This window comes from Watersipora subatra, chromosome 7 (genome assembly GCF_963576615.1).
Source record: "Watersipora subatra chromosome 7, tzWatSuba1.1, whole genome shotgun sequence".
In the NCBI taxonomy this organism is placed as follows: domain Eukaryota; kingdom Metazoa; phylum Bryozoa; class Gymnolaemata; order Cheilostomatida; family Watersiporidae; genus Watersipora; species Watersipora subatra.
The window spans coordinates 2,217,371-2,245,053 of record NC_088714.1 but is presented as its reverse complement, the minus strand read 5'-3'; the positions used below and the strand labels follow the sequence as shown (position 1 = coordinate 2,245,053).

The 27,683-nt window shown below is 36.1% G+C and overlaps 3 protein-coding genes across 3 annotated transcripts; 2 read left to right on the top strand and 1 right to left on the bottom strand.

Moving 5' to 3' along the window:
- Positions 1 to 4,974: 4,974 nt before the first annotated feature.
- LOC137399740 (uncharacterized) lies at positions 4,975 to 7,059 on the top strand. Its single transcript, XM_068085954.1, has 3 exons — positions 4,975 to 5,029; positions 5,261 to 5,403; positions 6,883 to 7,059. Exons 1-3 carry the CDS (start codon positions 4,975 to 4,977, stop codon positions 7,057 to 7,059), a joined length of 375 nt encoding a protein of 124 aa, XP_067942055.1.
- Positions 7,060 to 8,135: 1,076 nt separating this feature from the next.
- LOC137399330 (elongation factor 1-gamma-like) lies at positions 8,136 to 13,795 on the bottom strand. Its single transcript, XM_068085399.1, has 9 exons — positions 13,725 to 13,795; positions 13,380 to 13,529; positions 12,350 to 12,556; positions 11,866 to 12,139; positions 11,039 to 11,160; positions 10,804 to 10,911; positions 10,457 to 10,577; positions 9,003 to 9,124; positions 8,136 to 8,512 (listed from the first exon to the last, which is right to left on the bottom strand). The coding sequence occupies exons 1-9, from the start codon at positions 13,734 to 13,736 to the stop codon at positions 8,360 to 8,362; spliced, it is 1,269 nt and encodes a 422-aa protein (XP_067941500.1). The 5' UTR covers positions 13,737 to 13,795; the 3' UTR covers positions 8,136 to 8,359.
- An 88-nt stretch (positions 13,796 to 13,883) lies between these two features.
- LOC137399258 (calcineurin subunit B type 1) lies at positions 13,884 to 27,408 on the top strand. Its single transcript, XM_068085289.1, has 7 exons — positions 13,884 to 14,044; positions 14,897 to 14,984; positions 19,627 to 19,666; positions 20,662 to 20,838; positions 23,471 to 23,530; positions 26,115 to 26,299; positions 26,812 to 27,408. The coding sequence occupies exons 2-7, from the start codon at positions 14,982 to 14,984 to the stop codon at positions 26,857 to 26,859; spliced, it is 513 nt and encodes a 170-aa protein (XP_067941390.1). The 5' UTR covers positions 13,884 to 14,044; positions 14,897 to 14,981; the 3' UTR covers positions 26,860 to 27,408.
- Positions 27,409 to 27,683: the final 275 nt, after the last annotated feature.

The following is a 27,683-nucleotide window of genomic DNA, read 5'->3' as shown; positions in this document are numbered from 1 at the left end:
TAAATAATATATTATATGATATAATATATATATAATATATTATATATGTATTATATCCCACACATCTCGCTCATAGAGGATTTTATATATACTTGTATATTATATCCCATACATCTAATTCATGTAGGATTTTTAACGCATACTCAGGTTCGTTTAAATCAAATTTCATAAGTTTACAAAAAGTTTCAACTCTGAGGTATACTCTCTACTATAAATGATTGCTTCTTACCATGAGTGACTTTTTATCACTAGTTATAATTGTTAGCCACTATAATCAAATATTGCTTGCTATGATTGACTGTTATTTATTGTAAGTGACTTCTAGGTACTATGAGCAATTACTAGTTACTCAAAGTGGCTACTTGTTACTATGAATCACTGTTAGTTACCACGAAAGGCTAGTAATTACTATGAATGTTCACTAGTTGTTATGTATGACCACTAGTTACTATGAGTAGTTACTAGTCATTATGAGTGATTACTAGTTGTTATGAGTGACTACTAGTTACTATGAGTGGTTACTAGTTATTATGAGTTATTAATAGTTACTATGGGTGGTTACTAGTTATTATGAGTTACTAATAGTTAATATTAGTGACTACTAGTTATTATGAGCGACTGCTAGCTACTATGAGTAGTTACTAGTTAGTATGAGTTACTACTAGTTTCTATGAGTGGTTGCTAATTGTTGTTAGTTGCTACTACTTGCCATGAGTGGATACTAGTTGTTATGAGTTACTGCAAGCTACTATGAGTGGTTATCTGTTGTTATGAGTGACTTCTATTAACTATGAGTGGCTACTAGTTGGTATGAGTTACTACTCGCTATTATGAGTGATTACTAGTTATTATGAGTTACTAATAATTACTATAAGTGGTTATTAGTTATTATGAGTCACTACTAACTACTATGAATGGTTAATAGTCGTTAGATTTTACTGTACTAGGTAATAGTTACTATGAGATACCACCAATAGTTCTGAGGCATTGATAGAGGCTACTAAGTATGAGGAAGAGCCAGATATTGAATGTTTGTGAGACTTTTGGAGCAATGGCAGATAACTCCAAATAGAAATTTTATAAGTGATAGTGACAATGTTATTACAGCTGATGCGGAGTCTGAGTGCAGCTCGAAAAAAGCAATCAGCCCTGATTTGGCTGAGTCATTCGACACTCATGAAATGTTAGTAGCATCTAGTGGAAGTATGGAAGAGGTGAAATTCCGTGTGCAGGTGGGTCACTGATGATCGTGTTTATATGATTTTCTCTGCCCTAACACCAAAGACAAGAGTTTTGCTTTCTTGCTGACGTATTATTTTTGCGACTACAAAATATACCACTTCTTTGTCTCCTCTCTTTTTTTCACCCTTGCTCTCTTTCCCCCCTCTCACTCTCTTTTCTTTCTCATCCTTCCCTTCTCCTTTTAATTCCCCTCTCTTCTCCTAAATATAGCACTTCTCTTTCTCCCTCTCTTCTTTTTCTCACCGTTCATCTCTTTCCCTCTTTCTCTCTATCTTCCTCTCTCCTTTCTTCCTCTTTCTGTTTTCATTCTCACTTTTCCCCTCCCCTTCTCTCCCCCTACATCTACCTCTTCTCTTTCTCCCTTTACTCTTTTTCTTACCCTTGTTCTCTTACTCTATCTCTCTTACTCTCTTTCTCTCTCTTTCCCTCTCTCCCTCTCTCTCTCTCTCTCTCTCTCTCTCTCTCTCTCTCTCTTTCCCTCTCTCTTTCCTTCCCCCTCTCCCTTTTCTCTCTCTCTTTCCCTCTAAATATACCACTTCTCTTTCTCCCTCTCCTCTTTTTTCTCCCCCTTGCTCTCTTTCCCTTTCTCTCTCTTACCCTCTCTTTCATTCTCTCCTTCCTCTCTTTCCTTTTTCCTTCCTCATTCTTTTCCCTCTTTCTCTTCTCTCCCTCTCTCCCTCTAAATATACCACTTCTCTTTCTCCTTCTCATCTTTTTCTTACCCTTGCTCTCGTTCCCTATCTCTCTCCTTCTCTTCTTTCTCTCTCTCTCTCCTTTCTCATCCTTCTCGTCTTCCCTTATCCCATAAGTCTCCCTCCTCTCCCCAACCCTCTCCCCCGTCTCCCCAACCCTCTTCCCCTTCCCCCTCTTTCACCACCCCTTTCTCTGCCGCTATCACCCTTCCCTCTCCCCCTTTCCCTCTCCCCCCTCTCCTTCAATCTTTTCTCCCCTCGCTTCTCTTCTCTCTTCCCCTCTTTATTTCCCTCTCTCTTCCTCTCTTCCCCCCCCCCTCTCTCTCCTTTCATCCTCGCTGTGATTAATGGTTTTGTTAGAACATCTCTATTATAGCTGTAGTTCTTTTCTAGCTCTATAGCACTTTCTACAGGTGACTATCTGTTGGAGAGCTCTAATTAATGGGTTTGTTAATACATTTTGCTGGTAGCTGTAGTTTATCCTATGGTACATCCAGGATTCTAATTCAAAAAGTTTTGCCTATATGACAATATTTATGCAAGAACTCTGTTTCTCATTACTTCATGTATTTTACTTGTTTTGTATTTTATTCAACTCTTAGCCTAACTTCCTACATTTTCACCTCATCAAGCAAACAATTGTTTTTTGGTAGACTGTTTGGCTAAACTTGTGCATAGCTGGTTGCCATTGTAACAAACAGGTTATATGACAGAAAATATACTTGTTTTGTGTTATGTTGAAGGGAGTGGCGTACGACAGACAGGTTAATCAGACTTCCCAGCAGGATGTCACCAAAGGCATTAAGCACGATTTTGATCAGAAAAAAAGGTTTATGGAGTTTATCTCTCTCACTATTCAAAGACTTCTTGCTTTCACATTCATTCTTGTCATTCGAAAGGCATGGGTGTAAGTTTTTTACATAATTAAAGTCGTTCCATTTTTTTTCGATGACCTTGAAAAGGCCAAGTCATCATGTCAAGTTAGTTGTCATGGAAACTGAAACAGGCTGCTTAATTTTAAGCTAGATCGCTTTGCAATGGTTAGTGATTGTGACGTTTATTCTATCATCTACAGGAAATGACACGCTGACTCAACATATAAGTTTTTTGATTACTGTTAATCACCCTTATAGCGATTCTGTTTTTAAAATTTAGGGCTTGCATTTTCTTCGATACGGTAGTAGATTGTCTTAGTAATTTTTGTCCATTTCTAACAATTAACGTATTTCTAATACAATGATTAAACAAGTATATCATCGTGTTTGCCAGGTACCATAACAAATACAGAACAGATATCCAATTTGATAATCTATACGTGACTAAATACTTTAAAAGTATAGATCTCTGCCGGAAAGAGCAGGTAAGTTTGTCAGATGTCACTTCTTTGTATCATTATGACTAACTAGGTTATGAAAACAGCACCGATTCACACCATCACATGCAGAATCATGAGTGAGTCATTGTTAAGTAGTTAGTTAATTAAGTAACATTTTTCACTCATTCCAAACCTAATTAAATACTTGATTAGATGTTATTTCTTTGCCTCCTAGTTGTTTAGTAGATAATTTTTATTCTGAAAACTGCAACACATAAACTAGTCTACTGAAGTCGCATGTATTTACCTACTAAGCAATCTAATACAGTAGGTAACATCAAACTAATGGGTTGCCAACTGAACAGTCGGATAAATAGGCAGAATGTTGCAGCAATAGAACAGCGCATGAAGCTGTTCGGAAAATTAGGCAGCCGTGATAATACTCTAGCACTACTAGTACACTTGAGACTAATAAATATACGATAATTAGCACCCTGCAACTACAAGTAGTAGATTGGCTTAATCAAATCCTGTATAGATATAGTTTCGGGTTTTTGGCAGTGTAAGCATAATCTACAAATATGACAAAAAAGAGGGCGGGCAAAACTGTTTAGTATCCACCACACGCAAAATAGTGTTTTGCAGAACAAAAGAACTCTACTACCTCTGAAAACTTATGAATTAAAAGAGATTGTGATTGTTTCATCAAAGAAACTGATTTCTGCTGAGAAGAAAAGTTTGGTGAGACTTCTAGATGTCAAAATTTTTGTCTTCAATCTATACCTTTTTAATTGTGTGTCTTACATAATTTGTGATGCTAATTTTTAAAAACAAGTGCTGTACTACCGATACTTCAACTGCCAACATTCTATTGAGAACAGCGTAATTATTTTTAGCTTCCATTACATTTTTGCTGCATTGTCTTACTTGCGAATTAATTCACCCCTTACGGTAACAGCAGGGGTCTTTCCATGCCTGTCACTAAACCTTCTCGTCTACTGCCTCTTTGAATCGCATACTTACTTTAAACATTTCTTTCTGATCACTCAGACCAAGAATGTGTCCACTTGTCTGTTGAGGCTTATGGTGGCAGGATTAATATTTGGACTTGACTCAATTCTTTATCAGGTGCTTGAGGTCATTCATGCTCACGGTAGAATAGACATAGTCCAAGAAGGTAAGCCTATTTTGGAGTTATCTGCTCTTTTTTCTACAAAATTTTATTTATTAAACCTTTAGGCAAAACTTGACCAATTTTTAACACATAGGTGATAAACATTGTGTTTTTGAAAAGGTTTTAAACCTTAGAGCCACCAGGGAAATATAACTTTCCATTCAAGTAGGGTACACTCACTACTGCTAGCCTTTCTTCCAGTCTCACTGCTAGTATCACTACTAATCTCACTACTAGCATGATCATCGGAAAACTCTTGACCTGTAATTCACTCACTTTAATGGAACTTTTCAATCGTTTTTTTTTGTTTGCTCTGACCTAGACTACAGCTGTTGTTATTGTATCTGTAAGGGTGTAGATCCTGATAGCTGTACACCTTTGATTAATTCTTTAGTGTGTTCCTTGAATACAGTCATATCTGAATATACGCTCTTCCAAATTTAATGTCATGTTTTTTGCCAGTAATTAGGTTAACTGCTGTTTGTTTAGGTCATAACTCACTGACAGTATATGTGTCGGGAAATGGTGCAGTTTCTGATACAGTGAGAAAGATGGTGGAAGGTTTAAACTATACCTATGACAGCCAGAATCTCTTGAGCAATGACGGTAGAATCTCTGTTATACTTTATTTCCTTGCAATAGCCTCAGGGCATGCGTGAAATAAATAATAGAGTTCTAATTTTCTACTTGATAGATCTTGCAAATATTTTTACGTTTTCTAATTATTCATTGAAAATGTTTTGCGCCTTTCCTATGTATAATGACTTAATATAGCCTTTAGTTCATCCATCAGCAAAACAGCATTTCTTCTTCATTATTGTCACAATATGATTGTAGTATGCCTGCCTAGATCACAGAAGATACATTGGCAGTATTTGGCCCAAGTGTTACTCATTGCTGCAGCTCAACTACTGCTCGCTCTATTCGAAGCTTATGGCCTCAGGCTACGAAGAGTTATAGCTGCAGCATTTTATCGCAAGGTTTGTAAGCTCCACAAATTCATTTCTCGATTTGCATTAATTTGCTGTCCATTCAACGAATTTCTTATTGTTGTAGCATGAAAACCTGATATTTATGGAATTAGTTGTTAGTTTCTAAGCAACGCATAATGAAATGCTGGCTATTGCGAGTTAGAAAGAGTATCGTCAGATATGTAGCGAATTTTCAATTATCAGAAATATTGTCAATGTGTGTAGTGTTACACAGATTCTGCTCCATATACTCTTCAAACATCAAAAATGTTTTATAACCAATCTGCATAATTTATCAAAGTGACAGAAATTATTGCTCAGATTGGAACATGAAGCTCTTAAATACAGCTAAGCTGTAACAGTGTATACCATGAGTATAATAGCAAAAGTTTAAATTCACCAGACTCAAACCTTTCTAGTTTAGTTTGGTAGAAACCGATTCTTGGAATGTTCTAGTAAAAGTTAGTCTTAGCGTGAATGACAGTTGAGTGGTTCGAGTCTACGTGAAGCACTACCAAATCTTCAAAAAATCTTTTTAAAATTTAGCCATTTCATTTCAATCTACAGCTCTCTTTTAAATATTTGACACTTCTTCAACTCTTCTGGTTTTGTTTTTACATATAGACTTGTCTACCATATGTGCAGTTTTGAAGGAATAAAGGAAACTGAAGATTTCTCAGGCTCCTCCCAAGCCGTTGAAATCAGCAATGCTAATGCCTTCCTTGAGTTTCCCAGATTATGAATTTATGTTAACAGAGGGAGAAAAGAAGACAACTTCATCTCTACAACGATATGCTGAAGAAGCGTAAGGGATATTTGCACCACGCTCGCCACACAATCAGAAGAAACGTGATACAACAAGAGATAGAAGTGAGTGTGTTTATTGATCAACATTGACACCTAGAATTATACACTATTATACAATACTTGCTAGAATGACACAATATTATATAATATTTGTTAGAACTATACACTATTATACAGTATTATACAATATTTAAGGTACATTTCTTAATGTTGGTCTCCCATGTATTTTTCCAGATATAGCTCTTGAAATCATGGAATAATGAGTCTGCATCACAGTGGATTTGATCTCAGACCCTCTCGTTCACCATAATATTTGCTAGTGTCTGCTATAGAATATTTGCATGTCTACTATCGCCATTGCACCCAAGCTATCAAAAGTTTTTTGGCCAAAGAAATTAGTGCATATTAAAAAAATGTTTGCCCGAAGAATAATTATGGTGGTTCTAAAATATTAAATCCCAGAATGAATGAACTTATGGTTGTAGAGATTGCGCTCTATTTACGTATGAAGCAGATCAGATTCGTCATTCTGTAATCTCACACTTGCAACTTGTAGCCAAACTAAAGACTTGTCTCAGAATATCTTAGCTGACAGACTATCACTGAATGGTCATTTGATAGATTAGAGCAGGAAACTTATTTACTAGTTTTTGAAATACCAAACCTTGCTATTATTTCTAGCGAAAGCCTGCATTCAGCTTGCCATGCTTCAAAGGCCGTTCTACCAAATGTATAGTTTGTGTGACAAAATTAAAGAAATCAGAAATAGAGCAGTGCAAAAATGAAATGTGTGCTGTGACTTACTGTCAAGAATGCTGGAATGATGTAAAGGTGAGGCTGTCAACAGCATTGAAATAATCTCTACATTACGTATATCTATAGCGTAGGCGTATGTAACTTGGTTCAACGAACACAACATATGGTTTATGGATAACCCACTTGTATGCGACTCATTACCTTATGCTAACGATTTATAATTGATGGCTTCAATAAATTAAAGCAAACTAATTCCTAATTGACCACTTCAATAAAAATAACAATAGCACAACTACCACATACTATGGGTCTCTTTACATGGGGTCCAAGATTGGCTGTATTGGATTTTGAGTGAGCAAACCAAGTTAAATTTTTAGGATAGAAGTATTGTGTATATAGAATATAACATGCTGTTCATGTTTTGACACACCCAAGTAAAAATGTTCTTCGCCAACATGTATGGCGGCTGTTGGCATTTTATAACTCCTGCAAGCCGCATGCACTACACCTCAACTGGTCAAATCCTAGGAAAAAGGTCAAAAAATTGGTTAAATATTGAGTTGTATCTATTTCATAAACCATTTCTGTTAATCTGAAATTTCAGTTTAGAAAGTTCACTTATGTTTAGCAATGACTTAACCTAGGTCCAAAAAGGTCACTCTAGATTTGCAGTTGGCTGTTATGCAGTTTTTTGGCTTCATGAGCTGAAGCTCACATAACCAATGAGTTGAGACCCGAGATACACTTACTGCCTGCCTAAATGATTGTCAAAGCTTGCAGCAATCACCTACTAGTTATTCTAAACAGCTCGAACAAAACACTGATACTTATGGACAGAATTTATTCAAATAGCAAGAATGGTGCCCTTCAGCCAATAAATAATACTAGACGCAATGTTACAACTGCGTCTCACACCTGTCAGCTATGCAGGACTAACTTGAGAGGGATATGATGCCAAGTGCATGAGGTCTCCACTCTTTAAAACAAAGATGTATTTTAATTACAAGGATTTTTATATATCTAATGAAAATTTATCAAATTATCTAAAATCTGTTGCAGGGATTTTGCCTAGCATGCACTCACCCGGCCAAACTAGACGAAGAGCTTTCAACACTAACGGTAAAATTTGATGATCTATAACTGACCCATCAACAACAGCACCAGAAGAAACCTTTCCATTGATTTATATCCTAATTAATTGCATTTATTGGTGACGAATACAAATAAATACTAGTTCTGCACAAAGTATCTTTACTCAATGTTGAACAAGAGGTCGTCTGCCTGCTAGCATTGCTACAAACAGTGGAAAGTAACAGAATTTTATAGATCAACATCAGTAATACAGAGGTTCCTATTCAACAGAGAGTATCACGAGATAAAGCAAGGTGGTCATCATCACAAGTTACTTGAAGACTTTTCCTTCATACATAGTAAGCCCATCGTATTCACCTTCCCAAGTGAAATACTCTGTGATGATCTTTCTATCAGACTCACCATGGAAGTCTAATTTTCTCCATTTATAGGAGGCTGCATCGATATTCAAATCTTCAGATAACTACAATATACATATCAATATGAGCAATGAATGTGTCACAATAAGGAACTACAGTAAAGTATGGCCATGCAATGTAGCTGCACAATTTATTTCGTTTCGCAGTTCATTTGCAAATGCTTCATGATATTAGTATTTTCATATCTTTTTTTCAATTTCCACCAGAACGACAAAAATGACTAAAGATCATCAGCAAATAAAAGAATTAACTTACGATGATCCTGTCTAAAAATTAATAGCCTCACAAATCAACAAAGAAAGGTTTAAAAATGGCAGCTATGAAATATCAAATTGATCCGAGTCCTTGAATTGGCTAGTCTACAACGACTTGGAAGACTCTGTAGCTTAGATGTTTGCATTCTCCTTACAAATGTTTAAATCAGATTTCACTGTACTTATATTGATTTTATTGTTGAAAAATGTTTGTAATATTTAACATCTGCCACTTATGCTTGATCGCCGTAAATTGGGCAATATTTACTTATTTACTTACAGTGAAAGGCAGCTCCGGGCCTCTGGCAAAGTACACAGCTTTTATAGTTTTCTTGGGAGAACTGAAATAAAGGCTAACGCCAAAGCCATATTTTCTTAATCCATCCAACCGCTGAAGCATTCCTGCAAACAGGTTTGGTAACGTCAGAACAATACAGATGGGATATACAATTAAGATGATACCAGGAATAAGGACAAGAATTACCTTTGTGTGGAGAGTGGCATTCCTATGCACTACAGAGCCTAGCACTAATTGACTACAACTAACCATAACCTTATGAATGAGAAGACAACGCATTGCTACAAGAGTGAGCCAATCTCGAAACTGCCTACAGTTACCACCGATAGTTGTAGTAAGTCCACCTGTCCAGCCAGTCAACCGACCATACTGTATGATTTGGGTAAACATTTTGTTCTACAACGTAATTTTCAACAGACGGTTTCTCCAAACTGCAGTTTTGGGAATCAGTTACATGTAGTTAACGTACGCAGTTACATGTAGTTTGGATGCAAACACCCCCTAGGGAAAATCATCCCACTTTTATACAAGTGCTCTACATATTAAAAATTAGTCAAAAAAATGGTATGTTAACCTTAGTAATTATAGTTACCTACAGTAACTTTAATGTATTTAGTGGTTATAATCTGCAATAAAATGTAACATATTGTACCATGTGCAGTACGTAGTGTAGGGTGTTCTTACAAAACAGACGTACGAATAATTCAAACCTTGAATTCACCTCAAATAAGTTCAGCTTATTTGAGGTGAATATGTCCACACACGCGAATAAGTTTTAGTAGGTCTTCTTAAAAGCTGACTTGCAAAAAAATTTGCATTAATTACAGTTATTTGGTATCAAAACATTCACCATGTCTTACTCTGCTGTGTAGTAAGGGCAAAATATGTGAAAATGTGATTACTAAATCTTAAAAGCTCAAAAACGAATAGTTAATCGCAGCCATCACGAAAACGATGTAGATTGGAATATCTTTATTTCGACGACAGCCAAACATTGTGGTTAGAATTTTGATCGCGTGTAATTAAAGGCTCAATATAAAACATCTCATAGCACTAGTTTATGACAAACACCTCGGGTTCTACCGAAAAGCTCGCATCAAATATAGACGCTCGCTACTTTACAGTTTTGTCTCGGGTTGGTCTAATCATCTAATCGTAATCTGATCATGTGACCCATACTTCCTGCCAAATAGCGCGAACAATTTATGCAGCATTTTTCGACTATCACAAGTGACCAACAGACTCGTCATGTTTAGAGATACGAGAATGGGAGATACGAGAAGAAAAAAATTGAACACTCTCAATTTTGATTAAAAAAAGAATTTTTTACTCTCTATTCTATACGATTAAATAATAACGGAACTATTGTTCAAAAGTTCAATACTGGTCAAGACTGTACTCAGTTGCCATTCAAGCTTTTAATAAAATGGACTCACCAGAAATAAGATTCACATTCATAAAGTCTGTTGGAGAGAGTGTATCATCATGTTGGTACTCGCCATACCAGAGACTATATTTTTCTGCATCAAAGTTTTTCCAGAACCAGGGCATAGCGACCTATGACCAATAGCAATAACATATGACACACCCAATGAGAAAATTAGCAAGCCGAGCACTGCTAAAAAAATCAGGCATGTAAACTGTCTTGGACAGGAACATCTGTACAAAAAGTGACGCTCAGTTGTCTTTAGGTTACTTCAAAACTTTTTCAGACGAAGAAATTCACATAAACACATCACCGCATAACAGGGAATATGTGCAACCAGGAAGACATAGCGCTCACCTCCACTGTCTCTTCATTGCTGTAAACCTTCTTCCATTCATCCAAAATAAATGTTTCACTTTGAGGAAAGGCCTCGAATGGACTCTTGGCCTTTTTTGGCTCAGCAGGCTATGGATGGAAATATATAGTTGAAAAGAAATTTCATATGCAAATAAACAAAACGTCTACAATAGTTCTAATCATCATTGGCAACTTCTTGGCTTTAGAGCGGCTAAAGCACAAGGTAATGAGTTACCTGTTCAGCAGCCGGAGCAGGTTGAGCTTTAGCCTTAGGTTCTTTTGCCGGTTGAGGCTTCTCCTTTTTCTCGCCACCTTTCTTTTCTGTACCACTTTTAGCAGCAGCAGCGAACTTCTTAGCTATAACAAAAATATTACACACCGGTGAATAATAAGCAAGGATCTCAATAATGACATCCGCTGCTAATGTAAGTGCTCAGTACTTGATGTCTTCAGTAGATATCAGGTGAAGAAACTCAATGTAAAAGCATCATAGCATAATGATGATAGGATACGAACTATACAATAGATCGTAATCAGATGAAATTTTGTGCGATATGTTGATTCTCCCAAAAGCATGGCAGTTTCTAAACTTGACTACCGAGTCCAACTACCACAGAAAATATGACTATTAGATGCATTAGTATGCATGTAAGAACCAATCGAGAGCATTTCCTACATATAGATGGCCTGCATACGACATCGCAATTTTAAAAACATACACCTAATACTTGTAGAATTTAGGTTTTTAAACGTAGCTGCGCTGACCCGTTACATGCCACATGACAAATATTTTAGATGGAGACTAAGAGGTTTTTGGTGAATTCATCTACTGATATCCTAACTGCTAAAACAATTATAATAACCATGTTAGTCATATTGCTACAAACAGGGACAAAATAACTCCTAAAGTTATGAGTGCAATAACTATTGCCTTTGTACATAAGAGGGAAAACTTCTTAGTATGAAGCTTCAATTTAGTTTGCTCACTTGGTCAAAATAATACTACGGAAACCCAAGCCACATAAGGACAGCAAAAAAGAAAACATTCCATTCAATACATACCATCAAACTGTGCCATCTTTTCACAGAGTTTAAATTCAGGCAATGCCTTCTTGACTTCAGGCTCATTCACAACCTTCTCAAACCACCTGTTAGTGTTTGGGAATGGAGCTCTAAATGCTGGATCCATCACCCATTCATAAGCGAGGAGAAGATTGGTGGCCACACTGAGGTCTGCCAGTGTCACATGATCACCGGTAAGATAAGTCTGGCCTGCCAGTTTGTCATCTAACACCTTCATTGCGCAACATATATCCTCTTTTGCCTTTTCTGTGTTCTAAGACAAAATAACGACTAATTGGTAACAATTATTGTTGGTGACCTTTGGACCAAATTTATCAGATTGATAATTTGGAACGATAGGAAGTCGTTTTGGTATTTCCCTGGTTAATGGCACACCAAACCATCCAAGTTGAGCGTGAAAAGTGACAGGGAATTAATGAATATAAATTTTTCAATTGGCCAGCCAAAAAACCTGATGACTTACAGATTTATTGTATTGCATGAAACCCATGCAAGGGAACACCCATGTGCACACTCCTGGAAGGATCTCAGCATCAGCAAAGTTCATCCATTGCATCACTTGAGCTCTCTCTTCTGGGGTGGATCCAGTTAACTTCTCGTTAGCCACAAAACTTGCAATGGCATTACTCTCATTCAAGCACACACCATTAGAAGACTCCAGAGCAGGGACCTGAGATTGCATTAAAATATCACAAAAATGAAGTAATATGGACATGGTATGCATTGCACACGCAGATTTAAACCAGCCTACTTTTGACAGCATGCGTACAAATATGACATACATATGAAAAAAAGGCACTGAAGCACAAAAATTGTTATCCAAAGTGATACATCACACTGAAATGGTTTATTCTATCATAAGAATAAATAACATAGATCATAAATTTAATAACATCGTCATGTAATGAATGAGTGAAATATGTGTGACAAAATTGGTCAAATCCCACTATACTGATGGCCATTTATTAATTTTAATAAATGCATCCATTATACGGTCAATGTCAAATTTAGGAAGTCAACATGCTTTCTATGAGGTTTGATATGTACGTTTTCTCAAATATACAAAATAAGACATTTACACTAAGCAATCCTTATATTGAACATGAAATTGGTATCAGGATATGAGGTAAAATACATATCATAAGTACATCCATGTATAGTAACTATTGTCGTTTGCAAAATTTCTTCCCCTAAAAATTTTATCTTTTATAAGCTAAGAACTGCTAAGATCTGCATTACATTTCTCCTAGTCTAGTAGAACAGATGCAGGTTTACACAGCATCTTCAAAGTTTATCAGAGTTTTGGGTATCAGACAGGTTTTGAAATAACTCTCAACAGCACATGTAGTAAGGCAATGTTTACAGGCCCTCATTCCCTTGCATCACACAATGTGTTGACTTTAGAATTCTGAATGCTGAGACATCTTGTACAAATTATGAAGTGAAATAAAGATATTGGAAAACCGGTTTTTTTGTAGTTTGTTAATACTAACCTTCCCTAGAGGAAATTTGGACATAAACTCAGACGTTTTGTTTGTAGTCCCATATTGAAAGTTAGCGTCCACAGTAAGGTCAAAGCCACTGTAGTTGGCAGCAGCAATCACCTTATATGCTCTGAAATTTTCTGGGTATGTATAGAGGGTCTACAAGATAAATGAATAATCAATTGTACAACTAATGAAAGCAATCAAATGTAGATTAGCTCACAACAATGCACGCAAAAAGAAGATAAACTGCAAAACTAAATGAAAATACTTTATTCACCCAACGATGGCTAGATTGACAGGTAAAATTGTATTGATTATGAAAATAGTTAACTTCTTTGCCACGAAACTTACACCAGCAGCCATGGTGTCGGAAGTAAAGGACCGTGCGCAGAATATGTGCGTAGAATTATTACAACTAATGCGATTCGATGTTAAGCCGTTTCTTATGTGTCAACGTAGAGCGACATAGGGTGTATATCTCGTAAAAGGAGGTCGATCCTATATTATTGGGCTACGTTCTGCAACAATCCGCCACAATATTTTTGTAGTAATATCTCGACGTTTTGCTTAGGTTTTGAACAACGTTTGCCTGCGTTATATTATGAGATAAATTAATTGTGGCACAATGATCTAATAAATTTTTGATTGATTGATTTTATACTCAGTTTCAGGTTTGTTAAATTGCTTAACTTTACACTAAGAAATAATATTTTTCGTTCAATAATCAATATTTCTTGTGACTACTTTAGGGTAAACGCTATTGAAATAGTCTATAGCTGTATTAGCTCAAGAATGGATTAAGTTGTTGTGTGTGCCGTTTTCTTACCTCGTCATCTTAAGTTGATCACAATCTTACGGCAAGGTGCGGTTTAACAATGTTGTTTTTGCGAGTTGTAACTACGAGTAAGCGCATATTTTAAAACGTTTTAAAATTAAATTTATGACGTCAAGAAATCAGTAAATCGGCTAGAAATTAGGAGGGCTTCTGCACAAGGTACTGTTGTTGATTGCTCACATAACTTTAGTATAAGTAATATTAACACATGAAAAATACAAAGTTCAAATCCTTCATTGTATACTCGGGATTAGTAACAGGATTTAGCTTTATTACAAATTAGACTGTTCACTATATTTCGTCAATCAGCCAACGTTCAAATTGGAAAGTTTTCTGGGGCAGACTTTTGTTGTTTTTGTAAAAGCAAGAAAGAGATTAAACGCAATATTTACTGCAGAGTGTTTGTCAAGAATTTTTGCTCAGTCAATTCATTAGGTGGTTTCCATAAAGCAAGATGCAGTGAGGAGAAATAATAAATATTGCAAATACTAATCACTAAATTTACTAACAGAATAAGTACTAGGTTATTTGTTTAGGCTATATTTTTGTTATACCAGATGCTGGTGACGCTATCTCTTAGTGTCTAGACATACATTCTGACTGCTTAGGATACTTGTTGTTTTCTATAAGGTATGTAATCATTTTGTTGTTCTGTTATATTATGATGAAGTTTTTATTATTTTTGCAGATAACACTGTGCTCATTTCTTCTAGAGTCACATCAGTGATTGTTACATAAAGTGAAGCTCAAGAAACTAATTTTCACCAGTCAAAATGGTAAGCCATTGCAATGAAGAGTATATACTCTTGGATATTTTGTTTTTGCTAAATTGTTTACCCATAAATATATGTAAAATTTGGACTGTGGCCTTTATTTGTTCCACTGATTTGATAATCCTAGCATTAGGCCACTCATTTTTGATTATCAGGTTCACGGATCCGCCGACGCGAGATAAAAACTACCGCTGAAAAAATAAAAAGTCTATGTGTACTTTTATTTTATTTGAACCGCCGAAACTTGCAATTTGTTGATTAATGTTTGTTATTTGAAAACGTAACGTTAGCTTTCTTGTAACCAGGGCCGTATTGTTCTATGAGGCAGCCTCTGGCTGCCTCATAGAACAATACGAGGCAGCAAAATTCTATGAGTGCGTTCTATGAGGCAGCAAAATTTCAGCACCCAGAACGGCCAAACGTTGATTTTCTTGTTGTTTAGTGTTGACAATGCTCGGACGAAAGGTGCGAACGTATCGTGCAGAGCCCGTTTTCAGAATATTACTAGTGGTTGCAAACCTAGCGAATCCATTTCGACACCATTTTTACTGCTAAGAAAGGAATGGAAAACGGACTTTTTGGTTTTGTCTGTTCTGGATTCACATATTTAATGATAACGATTAAGTTGAAATGTGCTAGACGCTGTTGAACTGACGAAGAGTTTTGATTTTGACGACTGCCATAAATTCTGGACTTTTAAAACATCTACTTCCACTTAAGATGAATATTTTGATAGTTATGCGAAGCCAATTACGGGATCGTGTAGAATAATTCTTGGTTGGCTTTACTAGCCTTATTGCAGTTTGACAAATTATTCTGACGATAGTCGCTTGACTGATTACAATTTGCAAATGATATTTGAAATGTTTTCTTTATCATTACTATTATTGTTATATCGACGCTGCGCGAAGCAGCCGTGTTTAGAACTATCTTGAAACTTTCAAGAAAAAAAGAAATTTGTTCGCAGCTTTCTTCCTATTGCTTATATATCGAGTATGCTTGCTAATTTCTTCACACTATTTTTACGTGAACACATCTACTTCATTGCAAGGAAATCAACTCAGGATTTTCTGAGGCTGCATACATGTAACAGCTGATTTAAACTTTTTGTAATTTTGTGTGTTTCTTTTTTAATATCTGCTTGACAAGCTCTAGTCACGTAGTATATGTCTATAATTTGTTTGTTTAGTGAGCTATGTTATTATCTATATTTGCATAGAAATATTTATTTGTATAGTTTTTTGTATATATATGTGTGTGTGTGTGTGCATGTATGTCTATTTTATTTTCTAATTTCGACATTGAAAATTTTCCATTAAAAAAAAGAAAAAACAGACATTGACATTTTTATTTCGACCGACATACTTTAAAATGTGTTGAAAAAATTTGTGAACCTAAAAATATAAAATGAGTGGCCTTACTAAAAATGATAGTAATATATAATGCAACCACTCTGCTTCTGTATAGTCAATAGGTCTAGTCATTCCGTCCTTTTATAATCGTTTCTTGGACTTGCACATAGAGTCCAATGAAAGTAACATTTAATGTCTATGGGTGACTATTTGACTCCTTAGGGTCAAATACCAGGCCAAAAGTTAGCTTAACATTTAATTGTTCATGGTTAAGCAAAATGATTCATGGCAGATGCAACAAGAATGTGACTTGGCTTAATGAACTGTTTAAAGCACTTTGAGTAATCCAAATAATGTCACTAGACTAAAGTTTTGAGTGATGGGGCACCATAAACCCACAGCTCGTTAAGAGGCTGTGATAATGCGTGTTTCCTGGCAAACTGAAGTTGACACACCATCATCTTGTCTTATTTGATAAGCCTACTAAAAATGTCAGATTCTACTTATAGCACAATTCGTGGCTTTTCATTTTATGCTGAGCATTACCTAAATATAACAAAACATGCAAAAATCAATACACAAGTTATTGTAAATTTTAAAACTTCATAATTGTCTCATGTCAATGATTGATTGTCAATATCAGCGTTTTCAATAGTGATGCTGATTTCCACTAATGTGCCATTATTTGGACTACTTCCAAAATATATTTGCTTTCATGATATAATATTTTGTTTCCTACATCGGCAGCACAGATACTTTCCATCTGTGCTCAACCTTGAAAAATTTCAAGTTGCTGAGCTATAAAATTAATTTTAAGTAAATTACCATGAAATAATTTGGATTATTAATAATACACAAATTATAGATTGATTTGCGTTGTGCCTTATACTGTCAAGCTTCTACTGACGATCGCCTCTACATACGATTTTTTCATTATCTGAAATTTCCCCCAGCTTTCAGTAAATGTAAAAAAAGCTGTTGGAAAGGAAAAGTAAAATGTAACAAATAATATAATTAAATTTGTTTAAATTATATCTAGCGTAGGTTTGAGTAGTTTTTTTCGGAGTAAACTAACAATGACTTTCTTTTGTGACTGCCTTATTAATTTAACATACAATTTAGGTTTATACATTTATTCTCTTACACAGTTTTATATAATACAGCTGTTTTTAATTCTTTGAACTATTCACCTTTTCTTTACTCTAGAACAAATTCAACAGATTATGGTATGTATGTGATGTTATAAAGTTATTAGCTCCAAAAGGCAGCAGTTTCGATGTACAAAGCAATTATTGGAATAAGTTAATTTCGTATGTCAATGTTTGACTATACAATGCGCCCTCAGGTTACGATGACCCTGCTATACGTTTTGTTCCCCTCACAATGTGGAACACAATGTGTTTTGCCCTCACCTTACAACATTTTTATACAACATATACACAGAGCCATCAACAAAAATTCATATCGATGGTCAAATTTGGCAGTGGGTGTGCTGAATGCGTTGGAATAACGACGATGGCGATGTGCTATTTGCCGAAATCCCTCCCAAAACGTATGAAAGAGATACGATGCTTGCTCTCTCATTTTAGCATTATTCGTCATAGTGAAAACATAACTGGAAATGAGCAGGTGATAAAATTTTAGCCGATGTCAAAGTTGAAGTTTATTAAAATACATACTAAAACTTAGCTATGAGTAAGTGTTTAGTTATTCAAATTCGTTTAAGTTAAATTCACCGTTTATTTTATATGTCTGTCTCGAGGGCAAGAGCTCTCTACAATACATGCTGTACATAATACATTGTAATGTTACATTTTATTGCAATTCATAATCACTAATACACTAAGGTTACTGTAGGTAAAAATAGTTACTAAGGCTAACATATTATTTTGTTACTGATTTTTAATATACATGTAAATTGCGTATATAAAATTCTGATGAGCAAACACCCCCATACCAGGGGGTGTTTGCATTAGATAATTACTGTGGGCTTCGATACCCCTCTATAAGCCACTTTCGCCTTACGATGCCAACACTGGAACGAATGGTATGGCGAGGGTCGCCCACAACATCGCCCACTTGCATGGTACCATATAGGGAAATAAAATGGAATTGTCTCAAAATCTTAAAGGTTGACTTGCAACAAAATTCGCATTACAGTTATTTGGTATCAAAAGATTTACCATGTCTTACTATGTTGTGTTGTAGGTGCCAATTACGTGGAAATGTGATTACAAGCTCTTAAAAGCTCAAATACGAAACGCCGCCATAGATTCGAATCTCTTTATTTATCTGACGTAGTCATTACAGTTTGGTTATCGTCTTGTCACGTGATGTTCTCACGTGAATTGAAAGGCCAATAAGAAGCTCAATATAAAACTTATCGTAGCACTAGTTTATGACAAACACTTTGGGTTTTACCGAAGACCCCATATCAAATATAAATGCTCGCTACTTCACAGTTTTGTTTCGGCTTGGACTAATCGTCAAGTCGTAATCTGATCATGTGACCCAATACTTCGCAAATAATTTTTGCAGCACTTTTCGATTATCACAGGTAACCAACAGGCTCATCATGATTATCAGACAATGATATGTACTTCTTCGAGCTAAGGTTAAAAAGTTTAATAATTTTTTACGGTAAGTTATAAGATATCAGTGCTAAAAGTGACAGCATTACAATGACGATAAAACAGGCGCGTAAGAACAATGTTGCTCATGTGGCTGCGGTGAACTGTTCGTTTTTTAGCTTTTAAGAGCTTGTAATCACATTCCCATATATTTTGCACCTACAGCACAACAGAGTAAGACATGGTTAATCTTATGATACCAAATAACTAAATGTGAATTTTGTTGCAAGTCAACCTTTAACTTTGGTGTTGGATTATCTAGTGGTGGTTTAGTTAGTCCATATAGCTATACATATGCTTATTATTCATTCAAGATATCACACCACACTTACTAAAATGTTACTTTTAATTATTTGTACCTAGACGCTTTATTTTAACGTATTACATTATCAATTATGATTATTTTTTATAATTATTTAGGTAACCCGGTTTAAAGAAAATAATTTCTTTGCACAAACTTCTAGTTGAGCGGTCTTTTTTAACATAGAATAAGCTCATGGGTGTGCGTGCATAAGCTTGTTGTTCCAACCAAAAATTAAGGTGTACATGGTAAAAGAGTTGTGAAATGTTGTATGCTACTCATTAAGACTTGATTCACATACATTACTCATGTCATTCTAATTAAGAGATGAATTTTCCAGTCATTCTTTGGTTATATTTTAGGGCAACGAAGCATCGCTTTCAATGGAGTTGGTTTCTACCTGTAAGTGCATTATCCCTGCCATTTTACACGTTTGCATACAGGTGTTTGTTCTTTGTTGGTTATTAACTGGGCTTATCCAATCATCTATGTTAGCTCTCATAACATGACATTTTCTATGCTGTTCAAGTCATACAAGATAAGGACAATCGGGTAGATATCATGTGCGGGCTACAATGAGACTTCAAGATTTTAAAGTTTTATTTAGAGTAGAGATCAATGATACAGATTGAGATAATCTTTTGCAACTTTCTTTAAAATGGCAACACTCACTTGCTAGGACATCGCCATTACCAATTGGAAAGATTTTTTTGCTAGAATAGTTTATTCCCAGCAATAAAAAAGCTAGTTTTTCAGCTCTACAATAAATATAGTGTAAAGGTAGTCTTGTGGGTTTTTTGTCAAGCTTTGTTTGTGTTGCAAAATCTCTTCATGCGTAAATAAGTTATTTTCAAGAATGAAAGGAAGGTGACTTGTGTGAATGTACTGTTGACGTGTTATAGTTGGTATGATACTATATCCTTAGCTACGATTAATTTGGTTTCTATTTAGCAATTGCGTCTCAACTAAAAAGGTGAGGCGATTAATTAAAGCGAGATAGCGTTCTAAAAAGGGTTATATTGGCTTCCTTCAAATACTTTGACCAAAGAAACATGTTTTGATATAATATCATGTCAGGATGTGCACCAAATAAAGTCTAGATACACGAATATTACTGGAGAAATGAAGATGGTGGAATGGAGTAATGTTACTTTCTGTTTTAATAATAATGCTATTTAATAATAGTAATGCTATTTTCATGTAGGCAAAACTTTTTAAAACTTCAAACAACTTGTCAGTGCGCTCATATCTTGTGCATATCACTATATGTAGTATATCTACTACATTTGTATCATTATACATGTGTGTAGGTCTAGGCCTAGCCTCCACAAGCCTTCCTGTTCAGCTGTGTTCCTGTGCAGTTGTAGCTTAATGGTTTATTGTAAATTTTATTATAGTCGATTCAGAAGAGATTAGACGCTTGGGAAAACGGTTTAAGAAGCTGGACTTGGATAACTCAGGTTCTCTTAGCGTTGCTGAGTTTATGTCTTTACCTGAGCTTCAGCAAAACCCTCTTGTACAAAGAGTCATTGATGTGTTTGACAGAGACGGCAATGGAGAGGTCGATTTTAAAGGTTTGTATATCTTGCAGTTAGGATGACTTCTCGTCAATCTCTGTGATCTAATCATTGAGATCTAACCAATGAGATCTAACCCACTTGCTATTAACTATGGTGTCACTAGGGTTTTCTTCTCACAATGTTATAGTTTCGACGGAGTATTCACAACTTGAACACGGCTATACCAGATTATCTCAGATCACCTAAGCATTCTAGCATTCTAAATCTTTGACTACGGAGAATAAAATTTAAGAATGTAAAAGTTAGCATCTGATTTAACATTGGAATTAATTTCTAACATGCAGCATTCAAAGTGTCTCAAAAGATTTCAGTATTGTAAATCTTTATATCGATTACACAGTTCTAGTTCACATAGCTTGGATCTACACCGTCCAAATAATACATTTCATCATACTATTATAGTTTTAAATTTATGGAGTTCAAGAGGACTTCTGCGTAATGCAGTATTTGTGAATGATGGAAAGTGTAATGCTTTCTTATGAAAAAAAAGTATTTGATTGTATAATAAAACACAAGCAAACATCATTGGATCGATTATTAGAAAATAAAAATTATGTGAAGAAAAGAGTCTAAAATGAGTGCAAGTGGAAAAGCTACAATGTAACTATGATATTTAAAAATAAAACTCCTTCGAAATATGTAACATATAAATACAGAAGTATATATAAACAAGTTAGGTTGCTTTAAAGTTCACGTAATCTATGTTAGACCAGCCATGTCTTCATAGCCACCACTACATATACTCCGTCTCATCTGTATCACCAAGGCTGCACCTCTAACCCACTGACCAATAAGAAGGCCTAGTGATATTATTATAAAACTTATTTCATTGCCATTACATCTATTAGTTCAGTTTCTTACATATTTAGTTAAATAACCATTTTTCATGCCATCTATTCCTCTTAAAGTTTGACTTGCAACAAAATTCACATTACAGTTATTTGGTATCATAAGATTCACCATGTCTTACTCTGTTGTGTTGTAGGTGCAAAATATATGGGAATGTGATTACAAGTTCTTAAAAGCTCAAAAACGAACAGTAAATCGTAGCCACACGAGACCGCCGTAGTTTGGATTCGCTTTCTAAAACGGCTCAAATGGGACGTAGTTGTTACAGGATGGTTTCTGTTTACACTTTCATGCAATCGCATTCATCGAAATATTTTCACAAATATACTTCGCGCATTCAATAAAACCATGTCTATTGTTCTTACACGTCTGTTTTATCATCATTGTAATGCTGTCACTTTTAGCACTGATATCTTATAACTTACCGTAAAAAATCGTTAACCTTTTTAACCTTAGCTCGAAGGAGTACATATCATTATCTGATAATCATGACGAGCCTGTTGGTTACCTGTGATAATCGAAAAGTGCTGCAAAAAATTATTTGCGAAGTATTGGGTCACATGATCAGATTACGACTTGACGATTAGTCCAAGCCGAAACAAAACTGTAAAGTAGCGAGCATCTATATTTGATACGGGGGTCTTCGGTAAAATGAGAAGTGTTTGTCATAAACTAGTGCTACGATAAGTTTATATTGAGCTTTTTATTGGCCTTTCAATTCATGTGAGAACATCACGTGACAAGACGATAACCAAACTGTAATGAATACGTCAGATAAATAAAGAGATTCCAATCTATGGTGGCTTTTCGTTTTTGAGCTATTAAGAGCTTGCAATCGCATTTCCACGTATTTGGCACCTACAACACAACAGAGTAAGACATGGTGAATCTTTTGATACCAAATAACTGTAATGTGAATTTTGTTGCAAGTCAACCTTTAAGGCTATATATAATTGCCTTATGTATTTATCAGCAAGTTTTGGAGCTTGGAGTGAATTGAGCAGCGCAGTGTGTTGTTCTAAGAATATATGCTCCAACATACAATGCTGTTGGCATGAATAAAATCTTGAAACATATTTTATGTCAAGGTTGGACTATGTTTGTTGCATTGTGCCCAAAAATACCGGACAAACTAGATTCCAAAATCTCCTTTTGTAATACACTGGCTGCGCTACCCAGCGTTTTCCGGGTCTTAAAAATCAGCTTATAAACAATGAGATTTAATGAGAATTGCCTGCCACTTGCTATTAGCCTGGTCTATTGCCAATGCATAATTTGAGTAAGCCTACTAATAAGAGCTACCCTCTCGGTGATGTTAGGCAATCACCGTGCATAGTACGCAAAGCCGTAGCGTATTTGCTCCCATATAGTGTCATATATCGCTAGTGAAGGGATCAAGTTCGTATGTCTGAGTTGGTACGGCGTCTGTCTGGTAAACCGGAGGGTCCGAGTTCAAATTTTCTGCCATACGGAATCGTTATTCCAAGATATTCATGTCTATAGCTGGACATAATGAAAACAGACGACAGACTATTGAGAAATATATATATATATATATATATAGAAGTATGTACACGTATAGGACTACTGTCATGTTCATGCCTCTAGACCTTTTCTTAAAGGAGATTATCTGTTGAAGCAGCTTTTGTTTCTGTGGTAGTTGAACTGCTACGAGGGTCAGCTACTATCAAAGCTTCATTTGCGTAATATTTATATCTAACAATTGTATTCTGACACTTACTTTTTAATGGCTGTTGACGTCTGACTTGTATTGTAGAGTTCATTGAGGGAGTGTCACAATTCAGCGTGAAGGGAGACAAAGAGTCGAAATTAAAATGTGAGTCCAAATATAATCATGTATTGTTATCGCGTGGTACTTATCATGCGTGGCAGCTCATCACTTGCCATCTTCAGTAGGTACTGCTATCATGTGGTATAGAAACTTAGTTCATCTCTATCAGATTTCTCTGTCGGACGGTTGATGAATTGTATATGAGTACCCATCAGCCGTGATTATTAAATCACCCGATCGTAAGTGTAAGTTTTTGAGTGTAATGAAGTGATCTCATTTTGACTCATGTTAGTGGTGTTAAATCGACTGATCTGTGGTTGGCTGAAATCATTGATTCAAGGGAACATAATATCAGTTTATTAATTTCCTACTCAAATTGGCTCCATTTAAAATTCACTTTTGAATGATGACATCAACAGGGCTCCCCACGAACAACTGTTTATATATGAACCGAGATAATCTCACTTCCACCTGATGTATGAAGACGACTATTGTAAATTGGAACTGTTTATGAAACCTCTGAGGTAATTCTTTAGGTAATGAAATATTTTGAAGCCCAATATGTAGTTTTATTCATGTCATGAACCCATTATTTATTTGTACTGGACTGATTTTTATCGTTACTAGCAGTGGTTTTTTGACTAGCAGTGTTTTTTCCTTCAGGAAAAATACACCAATGCAAATATCTGTATGCGGCTTTCTATCATAAATTGTTGATGATGCAAATATGATAATAAATATGCTGGCAGTGCTTCTCCAACGATAATGAAAATTCAGCAGGGCATCATGATCTGGGGCATCACAAATTCAGCAGGGACATCTTGATCTGGGGCATCACAGATTTAACAGGGGCATCACAAATGCAGCAGGGGCATCACAAATCCAGCAGGGGCATCACAAATTTAGCAGGGGCATCACGAATTTAGCAGGGGCATCATGATCTGGGACATCACAAATCCAGCAAGTCATGATCTGGGGCATCACAAATTTAGCAGGGGCATCACAAATCCAGCAGGGGCATCATGATCTGGGTCATCACAAATCCAGCAGGGGCATCGTGATCTAGGACATCACAAATCCAGCAGGACCAAAATTATTGGTCCATACAACTTTTATATCATAACTCAATAACTTCACAGATTTCACAAGACTGTCTTTCTCGCAAAAGGATGTTTTCTAAAAAGTAAATGTATGTACATACATGTCGTCTTTTATCATCTTAGTTGAGCATCTCTTAAATTTTACTAGTGTAATACGCACTCAATATGTTCTAGAATGGTTAATAGTGCCTTTCATGCTGATGATATTTGTAAAGGCTGTTGTATACGACTATAGTATTGAAAGTGTGATTCCACTGCTGGTACTCTAAAGATTAATAAATATTACATTGGGCTGTGTTGTTTAGGAGGTTGGCATTGTATTTTTGTTTTGTTGGGTTGTCTCCCCGTCAAGCGGACGAGCAAAACAACAGCTTGTCACAAAGCAAACTGCACCTGATGCATCAGCTGCACTTAAAGGGAGTTGTTCTCTTCCGTCTATGCGGTTGAAGCATCAGACTTGTAAGGCAGGCGGCACACTTTCGGCACATTAGCATGACTTGACCTCTTAATATTTTCTAGAACCAGCGATGATAGTTGTATGAAAGAGATATTGTAAGCCACAGATCCCAAAATCACGGACTTACTTTGACAATGATTTGAAATGCGGGTATAGTTCTGGGCTACATATAATTTGTACACTGTATTCACATGTTGTTTCTGCAAGGGACCTTGATAGAACAAGAGCTATTACTTCTTTATTGCGATAGCTCTTCTTCTGTCAATGTGTCCATGGCAGAAATCCTTTACAACTGATACTGTATCTATTTCAACATCTTTATATATGTGTAATATTAGAAGATTATTTAGACGAGCCTGCCCCATATTGCTCCTCATCGATGTTTTGATTTGCTTCAATGCAGAAAAAGATCACTCACTCACCACATTAGTGGCAAGCAAAACCAATACTAGATTAGTGAGCCTCTCTACTTCGTTGCTAGTTGCATGAGCGCTAATAATTAGTAGTTGGAAATTCCAAGTGAATGAGCTTAGACTGCAATTCTTAGTACTGAGCCGCCAAAAATTACTAAAAAGTTGGGGTGGCTCAGCCGCCCCAGGGAATACGGGCTTGCTACCACTACTACTAGTAGAGCCAGCTAACGATGTTCCTAACTAACCATCCAGAATTCCCGTGCAACGTTCAAGCCTCGTGTAAATACAAATTATATGTAGCCCAGAACTATACTCGCATATCGAATCATTGTCAAAGTAAGCCCGTTTGATTTTGGGATCTGTGGCTCGCAATATCTCTTTCATACAACTATCATCGCTAGTTCCACAAAATATTAAGAAGTCAAGTCATGCTAATGTGCCGAAAGTGTGCCGCCTGCCTTACAAGTCTGATGCTTTAACCGCATAGACGGAAGAAAACAACTCCCTTTCAGTGCCGCTGATGCATCAGGTGCAGTGCGTGTTGTGACAAGCTGTTGTTTCGTTCACCCGCTCAACAGAGGGACAACTCCACAAAAAACAACAGTTTGTCAAGACAGGCTAATAACAGTGCTGCTACAGAGGCTATTCTCTCTTTACAGTTGCATTCAAAATCTATGACATGGATAAGGACGGCTATATATCAAATGGCGAACTCTTCCAGGTGCTTAAAATGATGGTTGGCACGAATCTCAAGGACACTCAGCTGCAGCAGATCGTAGACAAGACAATTATTTTTGCAGACAAAGATGGAGATGGAAAAATATCATTTCAGGAGTTTTGTGAGGTAGGATATGAAGAGGTGTTTCATTGTCATCACTTCCACCTAAAGCTGTATACAAATGGCTTGAGCCAATGCACGCTGCAAACAAAGCAACTCGATGTATCATTTAGCTGTAAACAGCTATGAGTGTACATGTTGTATGTGTTGGAATAATTTCTAGCTTATCCGGTTGACACGTCTGTAAAAACTAAAAAATGTAAAAATAAGGTGGTAAGGGAGCTGAGAAACGGTTAAAGGCAGTCGGACAAAAAAAAAGTTTTTTGTTCTACATGGTGTAAAATTGACAGTACAAGTGTATAAAACAAAGAATCCTCGGCAGTTGCACCGGAATACTTTGCACACTCACACACACCAGAACCACCCGTAACATAACAACTGGTTATTAAGCGACTCGAAACGCCACGTTTCTATAGCACCATTTAACTGGACAAATTCACTCCCATTGGTCTATAATCACTGTTCAACGCGTCTTTTTTGTTGCTCTTTACAACAGCATGTTAATGTTTATATTACAGGTGGTCGGCAGCATGGATATACACAAGAAGATGGTGGTAGACGTGTAGTCTGGGGTCATGTCTACAGCAATGAACACTAGACTTGGCATTGGTTTATCATAATAAAAGTGTATGCAGCGCTGCACACAGCCCACAATGCATACCTCTAACTCACTGCTGTCATGCAGACAGCACCCATCACTGCATCGATTGATTACATATCAATTGTCTTTTTGTATAACTATAACTTTTTGGCAATTGTCACTCCGCAGCATGTTTTCTTCTCCCCTACCGACTCCTGTGAATATGATTATGCTTTAGTTGTTGCAATTTAATGGCCGATCGACATCTAGCAATGCCACATATAATTAGCTTATTTATTTTTTGTGAAGTACACACGTTTAAGTTGTTTTGGAACTATTGGAGTTTACCAAATCATGAATATTTTTTGTGAATTTCTCACTTCATGTTGTACACTGACAATACATAGGCTTTCTTGTCGCTTCGTGGCAATAGGAGACAAGTTCTTGTTTTCTTGTTGACACACTTGAACATATAGCACTGTTTGAATCTTAATATGCAGTTTAAAAATGTATCATATACAAAATTGGACCTAAACCAGTCTCGCCGCATTAATTGTTTAAACGGTTTGGTAGGCCTTCAATTTTTGCAGGCGAGTCAAAATGAGTGTAAATGTAGATTATTTCTCAGTTATTAGATGCCGCTCAGTTAAATAGGTTACTGGCGAGAGTATTGCTGCTCAAGTAACTCAGTTAATCGTACAGTCCATTTGCATCGATTAGCATTACATTGTCTCGTACAGGCAAAAAATACATATGTCACCCAGGGTGATATACATGTGCACGCACATTAATCATAACCAACCAGCTTGA